The sequence below is a fragment of the Carcharodon carcharias genome, chromosome 13 (genome assembly GCF_017639515.1).
Source record: "Carcharodon carcharias isolate sCarCar2 chromosome 13, sCarCar2.pri, whole genome shotgun sequence".
NCBI lineage: Eukaryota > Metazoa > Chordata > Chondrichthyes > Lamniformes > Lamnidae > Carcharodon > Carcharodon carcharias.
In genome coordinates this window covers 56,846,621-56,861,792 of record NC_054479.1, presented here as the reverse complement: position 1 = coordinate 56,861,792, position 15,172 = coordinate 56,846,621, and the positions used below count along the sequence as shown (strand labels likewise).

The following is a 15,172-nucleotide window of genomic DNA, read 5'->3' as shown; positions in this document are numbered from 1 at the left end:
AGTGAATGCTGGATAGTCTTGCAAACAACTTTAAAGAAGCAGGGATGAAAGGTGTGTCTGGTAAGTGATAATTTACAAAAAGAGCACATACAAGATAAAGTTATTTCCTTTTCAGTCTCACTGTGCCTCCCACCAACTCAAGATGGCCAAGCATGATTACTGCCAATACCTGTCGACACATATGTGCTTGTCTGAGCATTCACAGAAAACCAATGACATCATTGACTTCCTAGTGACAGGCCCGGGTTACGGCGTGATGCTCCAGAGCAGGAGATTCGGAAACTGCAGGGAGGTTGCACTCTAACTGCCTGCCCACTGCAGGGCTCAGAAGCTGGGCGAACAGCACCAGAATCTGAATAAGATCCAGCCGGAAGAAGCCCTGGAGCTCCAAAGGTAGCACTTGGAGGTTGTAATTCAGAATTGTGACTGTCACCAGGTGGATCATAAGCCCCCCCGCCCTCCCAATCCCGACCCCTGGCACCATTCCTCCCTTCTGCCCCAACAACTTGAACGTGAGGCTTGTTAATCACTTTTTAATAGCTGTTTGATAAGCTTCTCTGCTCCTGGCTGCTGCCCATTCCATCGCTCACAGTGACATCACAGAGTAAAACAGTACAACTGTGCATGCGCGGCTTTGGCAGCAAAAGTCTGAAGTCTTATTGAAAATAAATACAGTGTAAATCTTCATATTGAAGCAATGGATTCCAAACAATTATACTGGATGCTAAATCTACCCTAAAACCTCCAATTAATTAACACTTGTACAAACCATCTCACAGTGTAGCTCCAGGTTCAGGTCCCCCTTGTTTGTGTGGAGTCGGACATATCCCTTCTTTTTGACGTAGCCATAACGAACCTGGTCATCATCAATGGCAGCTGTGAAGGAAAGTTGAGAACATAACAGGATCTTCAAAAATGGGTATGAGAAGTCTCAGTGATAAGCAGTTCAGACTTTACCACAATCATCAACTTCACAATAAGGGACTAGAAACTAAAACATAAAAGGTCAATGATTTTACATCCAGCTGAGCAAGGTGAAAAAACTAACCTTCAACATTTAAAGAGTACATATTGGGAAATCATTTTGATGTTGTTTGGGTATGTCTTAAAAGCATTTTACCACTGTTGATGTAATGTGTTTCCAGTTCTTCAAGGGTATCATTTTTCCGGTAGTTGTATCACAGGTTCAATACTTTTGCTATTCACTTTATAGTCTTCCCCAATTAATGTTATAGAATCAAAAAATATACAACATAGAAAGATGTCATTTGGTCCATTGTGTCAATGAAATAGCTTTCAAATGATTCTAACTCTCTTGCTGTTTCCACATAGCACAGCAAATATTCCTTTTCCAGTATTTATCCAATTCTCTTTTGAAAGTTATTATTGAAGCTGTTTCCACCACCCTTTCAGGCAGTGCACTCCAGATCACAATTCCTCTTATCTTGCTGGTCTACTCTCCTCCTTCTGAAAAGGATGACTCCTTGCTGGAGTATGGTTGATTAGCACCAGCTGCTCTCTTCTAGTTTGTTCAACTAGCTGTTAGCCATACGCAAGCTCTAAAAGGCACGTTTACCAATCTCTTCAACTGTGGAGGGAATCATGGTCATTCTGATTCTTGTCCTACCCAGCATTCACACACTTGAATTTTCAAGAAGGAATGGATCACGGAATTGTGGTCACGAGTGAAACCCCTAACTTGGACACAAATGCCAATTATAGTGTTCCTGTGATCGTCTCAATTAAGATAAGTTATCTTAGCACAATGTGCAATCGAACAGTTGTAGGTCTCAATGCGTCACCTACTCACTTAATAGAATGTAATATCTTTTCATCCAAGGCTAAACAAACGCTGTTGTCAGATGCTTTAGTATTGGGTGGAATTTCCATTTAATTGGGGCTCAAATTTCTGGAATAGAAATCTGTTCTCTTGACATTCAGGGTGAAATACTTCGATTACTGTAACTGTAGCAGTCTATTTTAACCGATATCATGCCTAGAATGACTTAACCTTTTGTGCTAACTTTCATGGCGAGCTGCCTCATAGCTTGGGTAAAAACAGACTGGTGCTATAACACAGTTTTCTAGGCTTTTATATAATGGGACATTAGGGACTGTGTGTGCCAAGCCTAGCTGCAGTGTGATGATGACATTTTCATCTGCATGTATTGTGTCTGATTATTTTCAAATCAATCAAGCCAGATTTTCCTCCTGTGTACAGAGGATGATTAATGAACAAGAATGAATTGAAATGGTTAATATACTTTGCACTGTATGCCTTCTGATATAATGTCTTCAGGCCGTTATTTATTCACTCAAATGCAAATTAGATTTACTTTAACAAATAATATCTTGGGGTACATTCTTTGAGGCATGGCATATGCCAAGTGTAACACATTTGGGTGGAGAAGACAACTTTGGATCTATGGTTCCCAAAGCATTCCATCACTGGGGTTTCCTCAAGTCATATCCGGCTCTGTTACAAAGGATATCAGTTTGAATTTTGAGGCATTGGAGAAATGGGAATGAATACAGGTAAGCAAGACAGGGATGAATGATGACAAGTGGGTCTTCGCGTGTGATACATTATGGGTAGTAGAGTTCTGGATAAGTTAAACGACCAATAGTAGTCAATGCTGCAGACAAACTTTACATTGTTTTGCCAAGAAGAGGGCAACAGGCAGAGAAAGAATGATACGAAGAAAAGCATGGAAGGGGGAAGAGAACCAGAGAAAAGAGAAGGGACATGAGAGCTACAAAGCAGAAATATGTGACATGTAAGTAGGCAACAGGGAAGAGGAAAAGCATGTGTTTTTTTTTAATGTGTGCATTAGAACTAGTCAGAGAGTGGCCAGGAAGATTAAGTGGGCATAATCGTAAAATTAGAATTCAGACATATAGGAGTAAAATCAGAAGGGCACTTTTTCACATAAATGGTAGTGGAAATCTGGAAGTGTTTTCCCATTAAATAATGTTGATGTTGGTCAATTGATGTTGAGGAAAAGGAGAGGGGGAAAAAATGAGGGTGAAAGACAGAGAGAAAGATACACAGGAGGGAAAGAAAAGGAGTGCACGGGGGAAGAAAGAGAAAAATGGTGAGAGAGAGGTGGGTATATGAGGGAGAGAAGTACTGTGTACAAAAAAAGATATGGGGAAGAGCAGGGGAGTGATTGAGGGAAGGAACAGCAAGTGACAGCATCTTCTATTTTTTCCTTCCTGTCAATGTCACGATTTTTCCTCGATAATGATAAAGACTTTGAGACATTCTTCTGCACAAGGTGTACTAAGGAAAGCAAATAGATACATGGAGTGGAGAATCAAGGAGGCAGCTTAGTCACAATACAGGATAGGATCATAGGGTGCTACGGGTGCTTATTTCTCAGCTCCAAGAGCACAAAATCCTAATTAGTCTTAGCAATTATCAATTATTTTCTTGTTGCTTGCAGCATCTATAACTGAACACTCAGGGAATCAATTTGCCTTTTGCTTGTCTCATACGTGGACATCTTGCACCTCAAACTGAGCCGACCCAAATTATTGGTAACTGGTTGGAAGGTTAGAGGCACAGAGTAAGGGTAAAGGGAATGTTCTCTGATTGCTGGGATGTAACAATTAGTGCTGTCTGGGTACTGTACTGCAGCCACAGCTTTTCAGCTGCATATAAAAAAAACGACTTGTATGAAGGAATATATCTAAGTTTGCAGATGACACTAAGTTGAGACATAATAAACAGTGTAGATGGGAACAGTGAGATTTAAAGGGGTGTAGACAGGTTTGGTGAGTGGGCAATACTATGAGTGTGGGGTCATCAACTTTAAGTTCAAGACAGACAAGTAGGAATATTTTCTTAATGATGGAAGACTAGGAGCAATGGGGAAGGAATTTAGGTGCCCGTGCACACAAATTGGTAAAAGTTAGAGCAACGATTATCAAGAAATATGGAGCAAAGATGCTAAGAGGAATTGTGGTACAAAGCAGCCATTATCTAATAAAATGGGGTGGCGGGGGTATAGGCTTGAGAAGCTGAATAGCCAACTGTGCCGATGTGCTGGGACCTGTCCTCAGAATGCAGATCTAAGAAGTGCGCCTGCTGCTATCTGCAACACAGATAACTTGTTATATAATCTAGAGCTACATTTGGATTAGATTTGAATTTCTACCTCTTGAAGCACAAAATATGTTCTGTGATGCACAATTGTATAAATCTAACTGAAGGATCAAAAATGGGTCTTTGAAGTAGAGCCTTCAGTGAGGTTCTCATTCATCACAGGCTATATAAACTGACAGGCTGGGCCCTGTATCAACCCTGGATGTGAGGTTCCACTTCAAACAACATCCTCCTCTTTGATGAGACTGATTGGCAGCGAGTGGAGGAGGATATGGAAGAGTGGGAGAGGATGTGGTGGGAGTGGCAGGGGGGAGGGGTTAGGATTGTGCGTACAGAAAGGGAAAACCTTTTTGAGCCTGCTCTATAAAGCTGCTTTGGATTAATGGGTAATGACCAACGGATAATGTTTCCTACCTTTCAATCCTCAGAAGGACTATAGATTTGAAGATGTCCCTTAGCTGCAGAATGAAGTTCTTTTCTGGAATTAGTAGCATGAAATAGGATCTATCCTTTGCCTTGCACTACTTAAGGAAAAAGATAAAGTTGTTCTGCTTCTGCATCTGAATAGTTCAGTAAAGGAGAAAGCACATTCAACAACAGCAACATGTGGGGGCTTGCTGTAAATGCTCAAAGTGGAGCAGTAATTTGTCACGGGTGGTTATTTAGTCAATAGGTGTAGACGAATAGATGTGGCTTTATTACTTTACTTAATGCATGGATGGAAATCAAACATAATAATTGTCATTCTCGACATCTCTGCAGTCTGTTAAAGCTTCAAAGGAACAAAAGTTCCAAGTCAGGGTCACAAAAAAACCCAATATATATTGTGAATTTAAGGCTTACAGGATCTGCTCAATACTATAAATCAGAACAGCACCTGAACCCACCGGAACATATCATAAATCAAAATATCTTTTCGAACCCACCAGAACATATGGTACATTGGAATCACCCTCCTAACTACATGGAATATACGGTAAATCAAAATGTTACTCCCAATGCTTTGCCAAAGAAGGTGACAATGAGGCCCCATGCAGAATTTCACAAAAAAATACATGGAGGGGGTGGTTTAATCACAATGACAAACTTCACTAAAATAGTGGAAGCAGTATAATAGAGTGCCCAGAGAACTTTATTTTTCAGTTCCGAGACCTCCAAGCCCTAATTAGTTCTTGGTTCTTGCAGTGCCTATGACTAAATGCCTAGGAAATCAATTTCTCTTTGTTGTTTCAGTGACCTACAATTAAGTCATTTTCCTATCTACATAGTCGGCAAAATATATTGACTTTTTGCTCCCTTTTAATTTGTTTCGCCTCCCTTCTTTAACTCCCCTGCCCCTATCCTGTACTCCTTTGAACCATTCCTGAGCTAAGAGGATTCCATACAGCATCTTCCCAGGATTCCAGAGGCAGCTGTAAACTATACGAACAAGGTTAGGGTGACCTGCTTAAGGATTATGTCTAACAGGCAATCAGGCCTGACCTGAGTATACCCTTCTGATGGCAAGCACAGGAACCTGCCATGAAAGATTAGAGGCAAGTGCCCATGCCTTACTCCTTAGTGACACAGCTCACTCGATATTAGACCAATAAATTATCATTAATACATCTATTGAATGCTTTTCACAAAAAGAACATTATATTCAGCGAGAGTAAATAGGTAAGGACAGGTATGCATTATTATTTGATAAGATAACAAATACAGCATTATACATCAATAATGCACTATCAATATGCTAATTGGCAATGAAACAGAGAAAAGAAAACACTAAGAAAAAGCAGCACAGAGCCATCTGGGCCAACAGGCATCACAGGAAATGAAAACTGTTGACATTATGCAGTCACCTCACCTGTAAGAGAAGGAAGGTATCTATAATGAGCAATATGTAATTCTACTGAAGGAGCAATTTGGTGGAAGGGAATTCAGCTACAGGCAGTAAGTTGCCCTGTCAGAAAGAGCTAATATCAGGAAAGAAAAGGTGGCTTTGTTCTTGTGAAAGTGGGATTCCCTGGCATAGTAATAAGATTTTTTAGTTATTTTCGCATTACAGGCGCCGTCAGCATTTAGTTGGCTTCCAAGGAAGGATGGAAGGTCTTCTCATTGAACTGCTGCAATGTATATGGTGATGGTGCTCCAGGAGTTGGTATGCTTAGGTCTACTTCTATTTTGAGTTACAATGCTGATCCTACTGCATGATTTTCAACTATGCTCTTTGTTATTTCTTTTAACAATTTAATTAGCTGCATAGAATCATAGAAATTTACAGCACAAGGGAAGGCCATTTGACCCATGGTGACTTTGCTGGTCGAAGAATGTCTATCCAGCCTAAACCAATTTTGACCTCTCTGCTAAGGGAAATAGAGTGGATAGGAGGGACCTATCTAGACCTCTAACAATTTTTAAACACTTCAAATAAATCTCTCATCAGCCTCCCCTGTCCTAAAGGAAACAACTGCAGCTTATCCAATCTTTCTTTTTGGCTAAAATTCTCCAGTCCTGGCAACATTCTCCAATTCCTCTGCTGCGATCACATCCTTAATACAACGATCAGAACAGTGGGCAGTCCTCTAGCTGTGGCCTAATTAGCATTCTAAACAGTTCTGGAATAACTTTAGAGATAAAAACAAAAAAACTGTGGATGCTGGAAATCCAAAACAAAAACAGAATTACCTGGAAAAACTGTCGAAGGGTCATGAGGACTCGAAACGTCAACTCTTTTCTTCTCCGCCGATGCTGCCAGACCTGCTGAGTTTTTCCAGGTAATTCTGTTTTTGTTCTGGAATAACTTTACTACACTTACCTTGGCGAATAAAAGTACCCTGTATGCCTTCTTAATTATCTTATCTACCTGTCTTGCTAACTTCAGGGCCTGTGGTCATGCACTCTAAGATCCTTTTGTTCCTCTACACTCCTCCCATTCATTGTGTATTCTCTCGGCTTGTTTGCCCTCACCAAATGTATAACCTCAGGCTTCTGTGAATCAAATTCCATTTGCCATTTTCTGCTCACTTGAACAGTCCATTGATGTCTTTCTACAGTCTACAACTTTCTTCCTCTCAACCACATGACCAATTTTTGTATCATCTACAAACTTTTTAATCTGCCTCTTTTAAGTCTGAATCATGATATATATCATGAAAAACAAACTATAGCAAGCCATTTTCTAATGAAAAGAGATAAAAATAATTTGAATTCTAAAAGCACCATATCATGTTCTCAGGGCATTCCAAAGTGGGATTGCAACAAATAGATTACTTGAGTATTGCTGAAAATAGACATTTTGATGAAGCTTTTCATCTTGCACTCCTCAGGACAATCACAAGAATACCAGTGTCAGGATAGCAACAACTTTATACTGTATGAGAAGAGAATGCTGATTGGTTGGCAAGTGGACTCTGATTGGCAGAGGTGTTGCCATGGAAAATGCACCAGCTAATGCTAACTGACATTTAACTGCCAAGCATTGTTTGAAAGTTAAACCAGGCAGCTTGGCTCTGATAGGTCAAGGCATTTTGTTTATTCGTTCATGGGGTGTGGGCGTGAGCATTTATTGCCCATCCATAACTGCCCTTGTTCAGAGGGCATTTAAGAGTTAACCACATGTAGGCCAGACCAGGTAAGGACGGCAGATTTTCTTCCATAAAGGACATTAGTGAACCAGATGGGTTTTACGATAATTGGCAATGGTTTCATGGTCATCATCAAACTTTTAATTCCAGATTTTGACTGAATTCAAATTTCACCATCTGCCGTGGTGGGATTCAAGCCCATGTCCCCAGAGCATTATCTTGGGTCTCTAAATGACTAGTCTAGTGACAATACCACTACACTACCACCTCCCCCTGAGGAATGAACCAGCAAACATGCGATCACTCATTTTGTTTAGCTGAAACAGGCACAATATGTGTACATATTCTTTCTGTACAGGGCCCTATGTATTAATATGTGTAGTTTCCAGCACACGCAATGCGCTACACTGCGAGCCCGACTAATAATCTTAAATTGGTTGTCAGCATAATTTTTAGCACACCGAGGATTATTTAGCAAATGTTGTCCAATCATGAAATCACATCTAATGTTGGACACTGTTTTGAGCTTTGCAAGCATGGGCTGATTGGGTACAGTCTGTATCTTGCCTGTTGCAAATGGAGGAAGAGACACTGTTTGATCAAAGTCCACTTGCCAACCAATCAGCACTCTCTTCTCATACAGTATTAAGTTGTTACTTCCCCTGACACTGGTATTCTTGCAATTGTTCTGATGAGTTCAGGATGAAAAGCTTTGACAAAATGTCTATCAGCGACACTTAATTTCTACACTACCAAACAGATTACCTTTGAAGTGCAGTCATTGTGTTGTAGGCAAACACAACAGTTTGTACATAGCAAGCTCCACAAACGGGAAATAAATGAGCAGATAATTTGCTTTTAGTGTTTTTGGTTAAGGGCACAATGATTGCAATTACATTATTACTGACCATTGCCAAGTGTTTTTTTTTAAAACATTCTGAGCAAGCAGATCGGTGCTCAGTTAAATATCTCATACAAAAGATGACATCTGCAACAACATAGCATTCCAACTGAAGTCTCTAATGGGATTTGAACCCTCAATGATGAGAGTGAAAAAGCTGCTGCAACTTAGTCAATTGAAAATTTCGAAACACAGATTGATAGATTTTTGTTCTGTAAGAATATTATGGGATATGGAACCAATAAATGGGGTTATGATACAGATTATCCATGATCTAACTGAATGGCGGAACAGGGGTTGAATGGCCTCTTCTTGTTTCTACGTTCACTACCAAGTCAAGTTTACACATACAGGACCCACGCGGTTACTGTATTTCTGGATTCTTCTGTTTTGGTTGACTTTGTAACACATTTCTGTTGCAGTATAATATATTAATAATTTTCTGCTACAATAGTGGAGCTTTCTTTGGGGCAGTTAATGCAGTCGTTCAGAGGGTAGACCAGGAGCTCCCTGGTTGTCAAAAACTGCATGTGGCTTCCCCCAGACAGAAAAGTATGAAACCACTGAATCATACTCCAAATAACCACAAATTATATTGGCCCACTTTTGTCTAACTCCATATCATTATACCTTATCATTATTTTTCAGACTGTGTCCTCAATTTTATAGACAAACTTAAAAAATGCTATGTCTGTTTTAAGAGCTTTAATCTCAAAAGGCTATTATAGTAGCAATATCAACACAAAATTCAATTAACTTTGATTTTGCACAGTTTTGCTGTGGGCGATTCATGAGGTTAAAAAGGCTGGGAGAGAGATTGTTGTCTCCTTTCTCTTTTATCTTTGCAGGTTGCATACTAAAGTAACAAGGCAAAATTAATAAACGTAAAATCGCCATGCTTGCAGTACTGTTCCAGTTTGTTGATTATTCTTTTGTATTTTCCCAATATAAACCTCAAAACCTAACAATCATTTACTGAGCCAGAAAGGACCATGTTTTTAGAGTACTGATAATCAACATTCTCAATTTAAATCTTCAGATATGGACAGGCAGAGGTGCACATGACCACTGAGTTCTGTGTGCTAATTAAACAGCGCAATCTGTTTTTAATTAGATAAGCAGCAAGAAAGTGGTGAGTAGCTTCCAACTTTGATACTCCTAACTAAAAGAGATTTGAACCCATTATTTAGGGTAACTGCTGTAACTAATCCAATTACCTGCTTCATGTGTAGTTTCTGGCATCATTGCTGTAGACGTAAAAGAAGCAGAGACTTTGCCTGTAGAGTAATGTGCCTGTGGGAAGGAGAAACAATGATTCTATTAAATCCATTTTTTTCCCAAAATGATATTTTGAGATATGAGAATGTACGTAAGAACACAACAGGAGCAGGAGTTAAGCCATTTGACCCTGCTTTGTCATTCAAGAAGATCATGGCTGACATTCTACATCAACCCCACCTTACCACCCAATCCTCATATCCCTTAATTCCTTCAGTACTCAAAAATCCATCGACCTCCATCTTGAACATCCTCAATGACTGAGCTCCACAGCTCTCTGGGTTGGTGAATTCCAAAGATTTGCAACCTTATGAGTGAAGAATTTTCTCATCTCAGTTATAAATGGCCAAACTCTTATTCTGAAACTGTGACCCTAGTTCTAGACTCCCAAGTCAGGGGAGACATGCTCCTGTCATTATCCTGTCAGCCCTTTCAAGAAATGTATATGTTTCAAGGGAATACAGGATAAGCCTACTCAATTTCTCCAAGCAGCAATCCTCCGAACCCAAGAATCAGTCCTGTGCAGTGGTAACCACTAGAGAAACAGTAAGGGCCAATTGGGATCTTGGAACATTTTAAAATGCAGCTGCAAGTAGAATTTTTAAAATGCTTATAGATTAAATTGCGATTTATTTCTTGAAAAATGTATAATGGTACATAAGGCACAAAAACAATTATTTAAAAAATGAACACGTTAGTAACTGTACACAGATGCCAAGTGTGATCTACATTGAGCGCACTCTTCTTTATACACTCCATCCTTGTTTTCTGACTGATATTGTTTATGACAATTTATTTAACTTTCAAAGATTGATCATTTTTATATTGACATTAATTACTTATATTCTCTCTATTTAATTAATTACTATACAGCTATCCCTCGTTTAGCACTCCTAATGTGTTCCTAAAAAACAGAATGCAAAGTGAAAATGTGCTAAATGAAAATCACTTGCCCATAAGAAACTATGTAATAAGGGTGGGTTGCGTTCCTGGCCTGTAATTTTTAGATTAAAAACCTAGTGGCTGCCATGAAACTAACTGGTTAAAAAAATCCTCTTACTAACCCTTAATAGCTTACTAACTCTTTCAATTTGACCTCCCGCTCACCGTTTTTCCCCACTTGCTGCCCTTCTCCATTGTCATTTCCCTCCCCGACCCTCCTGCTTGCAGCCTACTTCTTGCTCGCCACTTCCCTCCCCAATCCTCCCACTTACAGCCTACCTCCTGCTTGTTGATCCTCCCTCTCGCTCGCCACTTCCTTCTCGTGAATGCCCACTGTGAAAAAGGGCTTGGGAGAGTAGTGGCAAGACGGTGGGTTGGAGAGGGAAGCGGCAAGTGGGAGGATTGGCGTGTGACTGCAAGAAAGACAAGTGTGGGCCGCATAGTAAATACTGCTGATCTAGTGAACCTTTGTTATATGCCCGCTAAAGTTAAGTATATTCTTCCTTAGATAAGGGAACCAAAAATATAAACAGTACTTCAGGTGCAACCTCACTCAAATTCTAAATAATTGTAGTGGGACTTCTTTACTCTTGCACTCCAATCCCTTTGTAATAAATACTATCATATTGTTTGCCTTCCTACTTGTTTTCTGTACCTGCATGTTAGCTTTCTGAGACTTGTATATAAGAACACCCAAGTCCCTCTGAATATCAATATTTACCAGTTTTTTCCATTTAAAAAATATTCTGCTTTTCTACTTTCCTAACAAAGTGAAGAACTTCACACTTCTCCACGTTATATTCCATCTGCCATGTTCTTGACCACTTTTGCAGCCTCTTTGCATCCTCCTCATATCTCACTTTCTCATCTAACTTTGTATCGTCAGCAAACTTGGATATATTACACTCAACCCCCTCCTCTAAGTCACTGATAAAGATTGCATATCACTGAGGCCCCCACACTGACTTTTGTGATACGCCACTAGTTACAGCCAGCCCAGCCGACAATGACCTGTTTATTCCTACTCTTTGTTTTCTGTCCATTAACCTCAACAAGAATGTATTTTCCCTAATTCCACGAGCTCTAATTTTGTGCAATAATCTCCTGTGTGGCACCTTAGTGAATTGAAAATGATCTCATGCTGCTGTCTTGGCTTGTTTCTTAGTAACTAAAACAGTCACACAGAATACACAGCATTGAGACAAAGCAGTAGTTTTGGGGATACCACACTGACAGATTATGTTGCAATAAACGCCTATTCACTCAGTACATTGGAATGGATGCAATCATTTTCATATTGCAATGGTCAAGAATAAATTCTTTGCTTTATATTTCTACAGAACAGAGCATCAATTCAGGATTTGAGGCTGATCTAACGCACACGTCATACTGCAGATATTCACCAACATACCAATATGCTTGAAGGTGGAAGTTAAACACCAGGTTTCACAGCACATCCAATTACATAAACACTCCCTGAGACATCAGCCAATTACTTTTCAAACAAAAAAAACACTGGGCAGGATTTTCTGGATGATGGGGTTTCCCACCCCGCCACCCAATTAGTCCTTGGGGATCATATCTCCTCTAATCCTGCTGCCTCGCAGCCATTTAATGATCCATGGTTATTTGCCCAAGTTGAGACTTCAACTTCTCATCTAGGAAGGAAGTCACACCTCAGAGAATGTGGCCAACAGCTCTGTAGTCCTAACAGCACTAGCCACTGCTGGGTCTATAGGCAGTCCCACAGAAGAGCAGGTTAGGGATGCCATACCAGGTAAGTCCAGGGTATCGGCGGCGCCTGGCTAGCAGGCTCCAATGAAATGTTGAGAATTAAGTTGGGTGGTGGGGGGGGGAGGTTAATGACCTTGTGGAAGGCTGCCTCTGATGGACACAGGGGACCCCACAGAAGTCTCCTCCTTTGTCCAATGTCAACCCATGCAGTAAAAGCTGCTGGGCTAGGCGCCTGGCACGGGCCACCACTGTCGCAGGTAACTTAGCAACAGGGCACAGTGATCATCAACTGGCTAATCAAATGCCTCAATAGGCCCAAGAGTGAGCGGGCTGCCCAATGCCTCTATTGCTCCCTGTAAAATGGGGAGACAAGTTGGACTGGGTGGGTAGGCATCGTGCATATCTTAATATGTTAGAGAGGGAGAAGAATTGTGAGGGGGTGAGTGAAAGGCTCATTCCTGTGCCAGGACCAGGTCTCATGGTGATTTGTAAATGGGACATACCACATGAAAGCAGTTTGTTAATTTCAATGTTTTACCTTTGTTTGTTGACACAAACTTATGAACTAACAGTATTTGATATGTGATGCATGACATAAAAGGATGAGCAGTTTTGTTAATTATACAACAGAACAGTTAATCTGCATTCTTTCACATTGCAGTTCCTATCTTCAAGTTATGGTACACACAGCTTTCATTGCTCGATTTTTTTCTGTTTACATTCACAGTAACCATTCTGACCTTGTTCCTTGTGAAGGACAAACTGAAATGATATTTATTTAAGATTTCTCTGTTTTGGTTCAGTGAATAATGGAATCGCCTTTTATAAAAATCATTCTCAGGATATGGGCAACACTGGCAAGGCTGACATTTATTACTCAACCTAATTAGCCTTACAATGGTGGCAATGGACATCTTCTTGAACCACTGCACGGTGTGAAGATGTTCCCACAATACTCATAGCTGGGGAACAGTTTTGACACAACTGAATGGCTTGCTAGGGCAATTCAGTGGGCAGTTAAGAGTCAATCATGTTGGTGTAGGAGTGAAGTCACATATAGAGCAGTCCATGTGAGGATAACACATTTCCTCCCTTCAAAGATATGAGTGAACGAATTGGGTTTTTAGGACATTCCAACAGCTTTATGGTAATATTTACCTGTATCTGAATTTTATTTTATTTCCAGACTTTTTAAAAACTGAATTCTGATTTAAAATGGTGAAATTTTAACTCTCAGTCTCTAGGTTACAAGTCCACATAACACAGCCACTATGCTATTGCCTAATTATCTGCCGTCTGACTGTATTTTCTACAATGTCACTAACACTGATTTTGATACAGGCAACAATCAAACTTGATGCACAATTTGGTGTAAAAATAAAACTTGGAATTACTATATTTGAGGAGCAGAGACACTCTACACTGTACAAGAGGAGGGAGAGTTCCTGGAATGCAGTGCAAGAGGTACTCACAGTTAGAGTGGAATAATAATGGGAAGGCAAGCATCTGCTGGGATGGGTGATCCAGGCAATGGGGAGATAAAAATGCGGATCACAACTCAGGTAGAGACAGCTTAACAAACAATTAAGGCCTATGCAATTGTCTAAAAACAAAAAATTGCGAATGCTGGAAATGCAAAACAAAAACAGAAATACCTGGAAAAACTCAGCAGGTCTGGCAGCATCGGCGGAGAAGAGCAAAGTTGACGTTTTGAGTCCTCATGACCCTTCAACAGAACTAAGTAGAAACAGGAAAGGGGTGAAATATAAGCTGCTGGTGGTGGTGGTGGTGGTGGTGGTGGTGGGGTGGGGGGGGGGGGGAGGTGTTGGGACAAGCAAGCAATGCTGGGAGCAGATAACCAAAAGATGTCACAGACAAAAGAACAAAGAGTTGTTGAAGGTGGTGATATTATCTAAAAGAATGTGCTAATTAAGAGTGGAGAGCAGGACAAGCAAGGTAGCTTTAGTGGGGGTGGGGTGAAATAAGCGATGGGTGGAATATATTTAAAAATAATGGAAATAGGCGGGAAAAGAAAAATCTATATAAATTATTGGAAAAAACAAAAGGGAGGGGGAAGAAACGGAAAGGGGGTGGCGATGGAGGAGGGAGTTTAAGATCTAAAGTTGTTGAACTCAATATTCAGTCCGAAAGGCTGTAAAGTGCCTAGTTGGAAGATGAGGTGCTGTTCCTCCAGTTTGCGTTGAGATTCACTGGAACAATGCAGCAAGCCAAGGACAGACATGTGGGCAAGAGAGCAGGGTGGAGTGTTAAAATAGCAAGCAACAGGGAGGTCTGGGTAATGCTTGCAGACAGACCGAAGGTGTAATTATCTGTCAATGCAATTGTCTGTCAGCTACTCAGGTGATGAATTTCTACGGTGTAGGCAAACAGGGCAATACATGGAAGGAAACTCACAAGCAACACTGCAAAACAATTGGTTACATGGGGGTGGCAGGGAGGAAAGAAACGGCAATGGTGAGAAAAAGAAAAATAGTAGTTATGGGGGATTCTATGATTAGAGGGATAGGCATGTTCTCTTCACCTACTAGTAGGAGTCTCAGGGTGTTGCCTTTCTAGTACCTATATAAGGGGCATAAAGAACAGATTAAGACGATTTGGGAAAAGGGGGCATGAACAAGC

The 15,172-nt window shown here is 40.5% G+C and overlaps 1 protein-coding gene across 1 annotated transcript in view; it reads right to left on the bottom strand.

Moving 5' to 3' along the window:
- Positions 1-15,172, bottom strand: part of ppil2 (peptidylprolyl isomerase (cyclophilin)-like 2) — a 415,520-nt gene that overhangs the window by 218,777 nt on the left and 181,571 nt on the right. Inside the window, exons 11-12 of the mRNA XM_041202829.1 lie at positions 9,796-9,871; positions 770-876 (exon numbers count right to left, since the gene is read on the bottom strand). Coding sequence (XP_041058763.1) covers positions 770-876; positions 9,796-9,871 — 183 coding nt within the window. The remainder of the gene's footprint in view (positions 1-769; positions 877-9,795; positions 9,872-15,172) is intronic.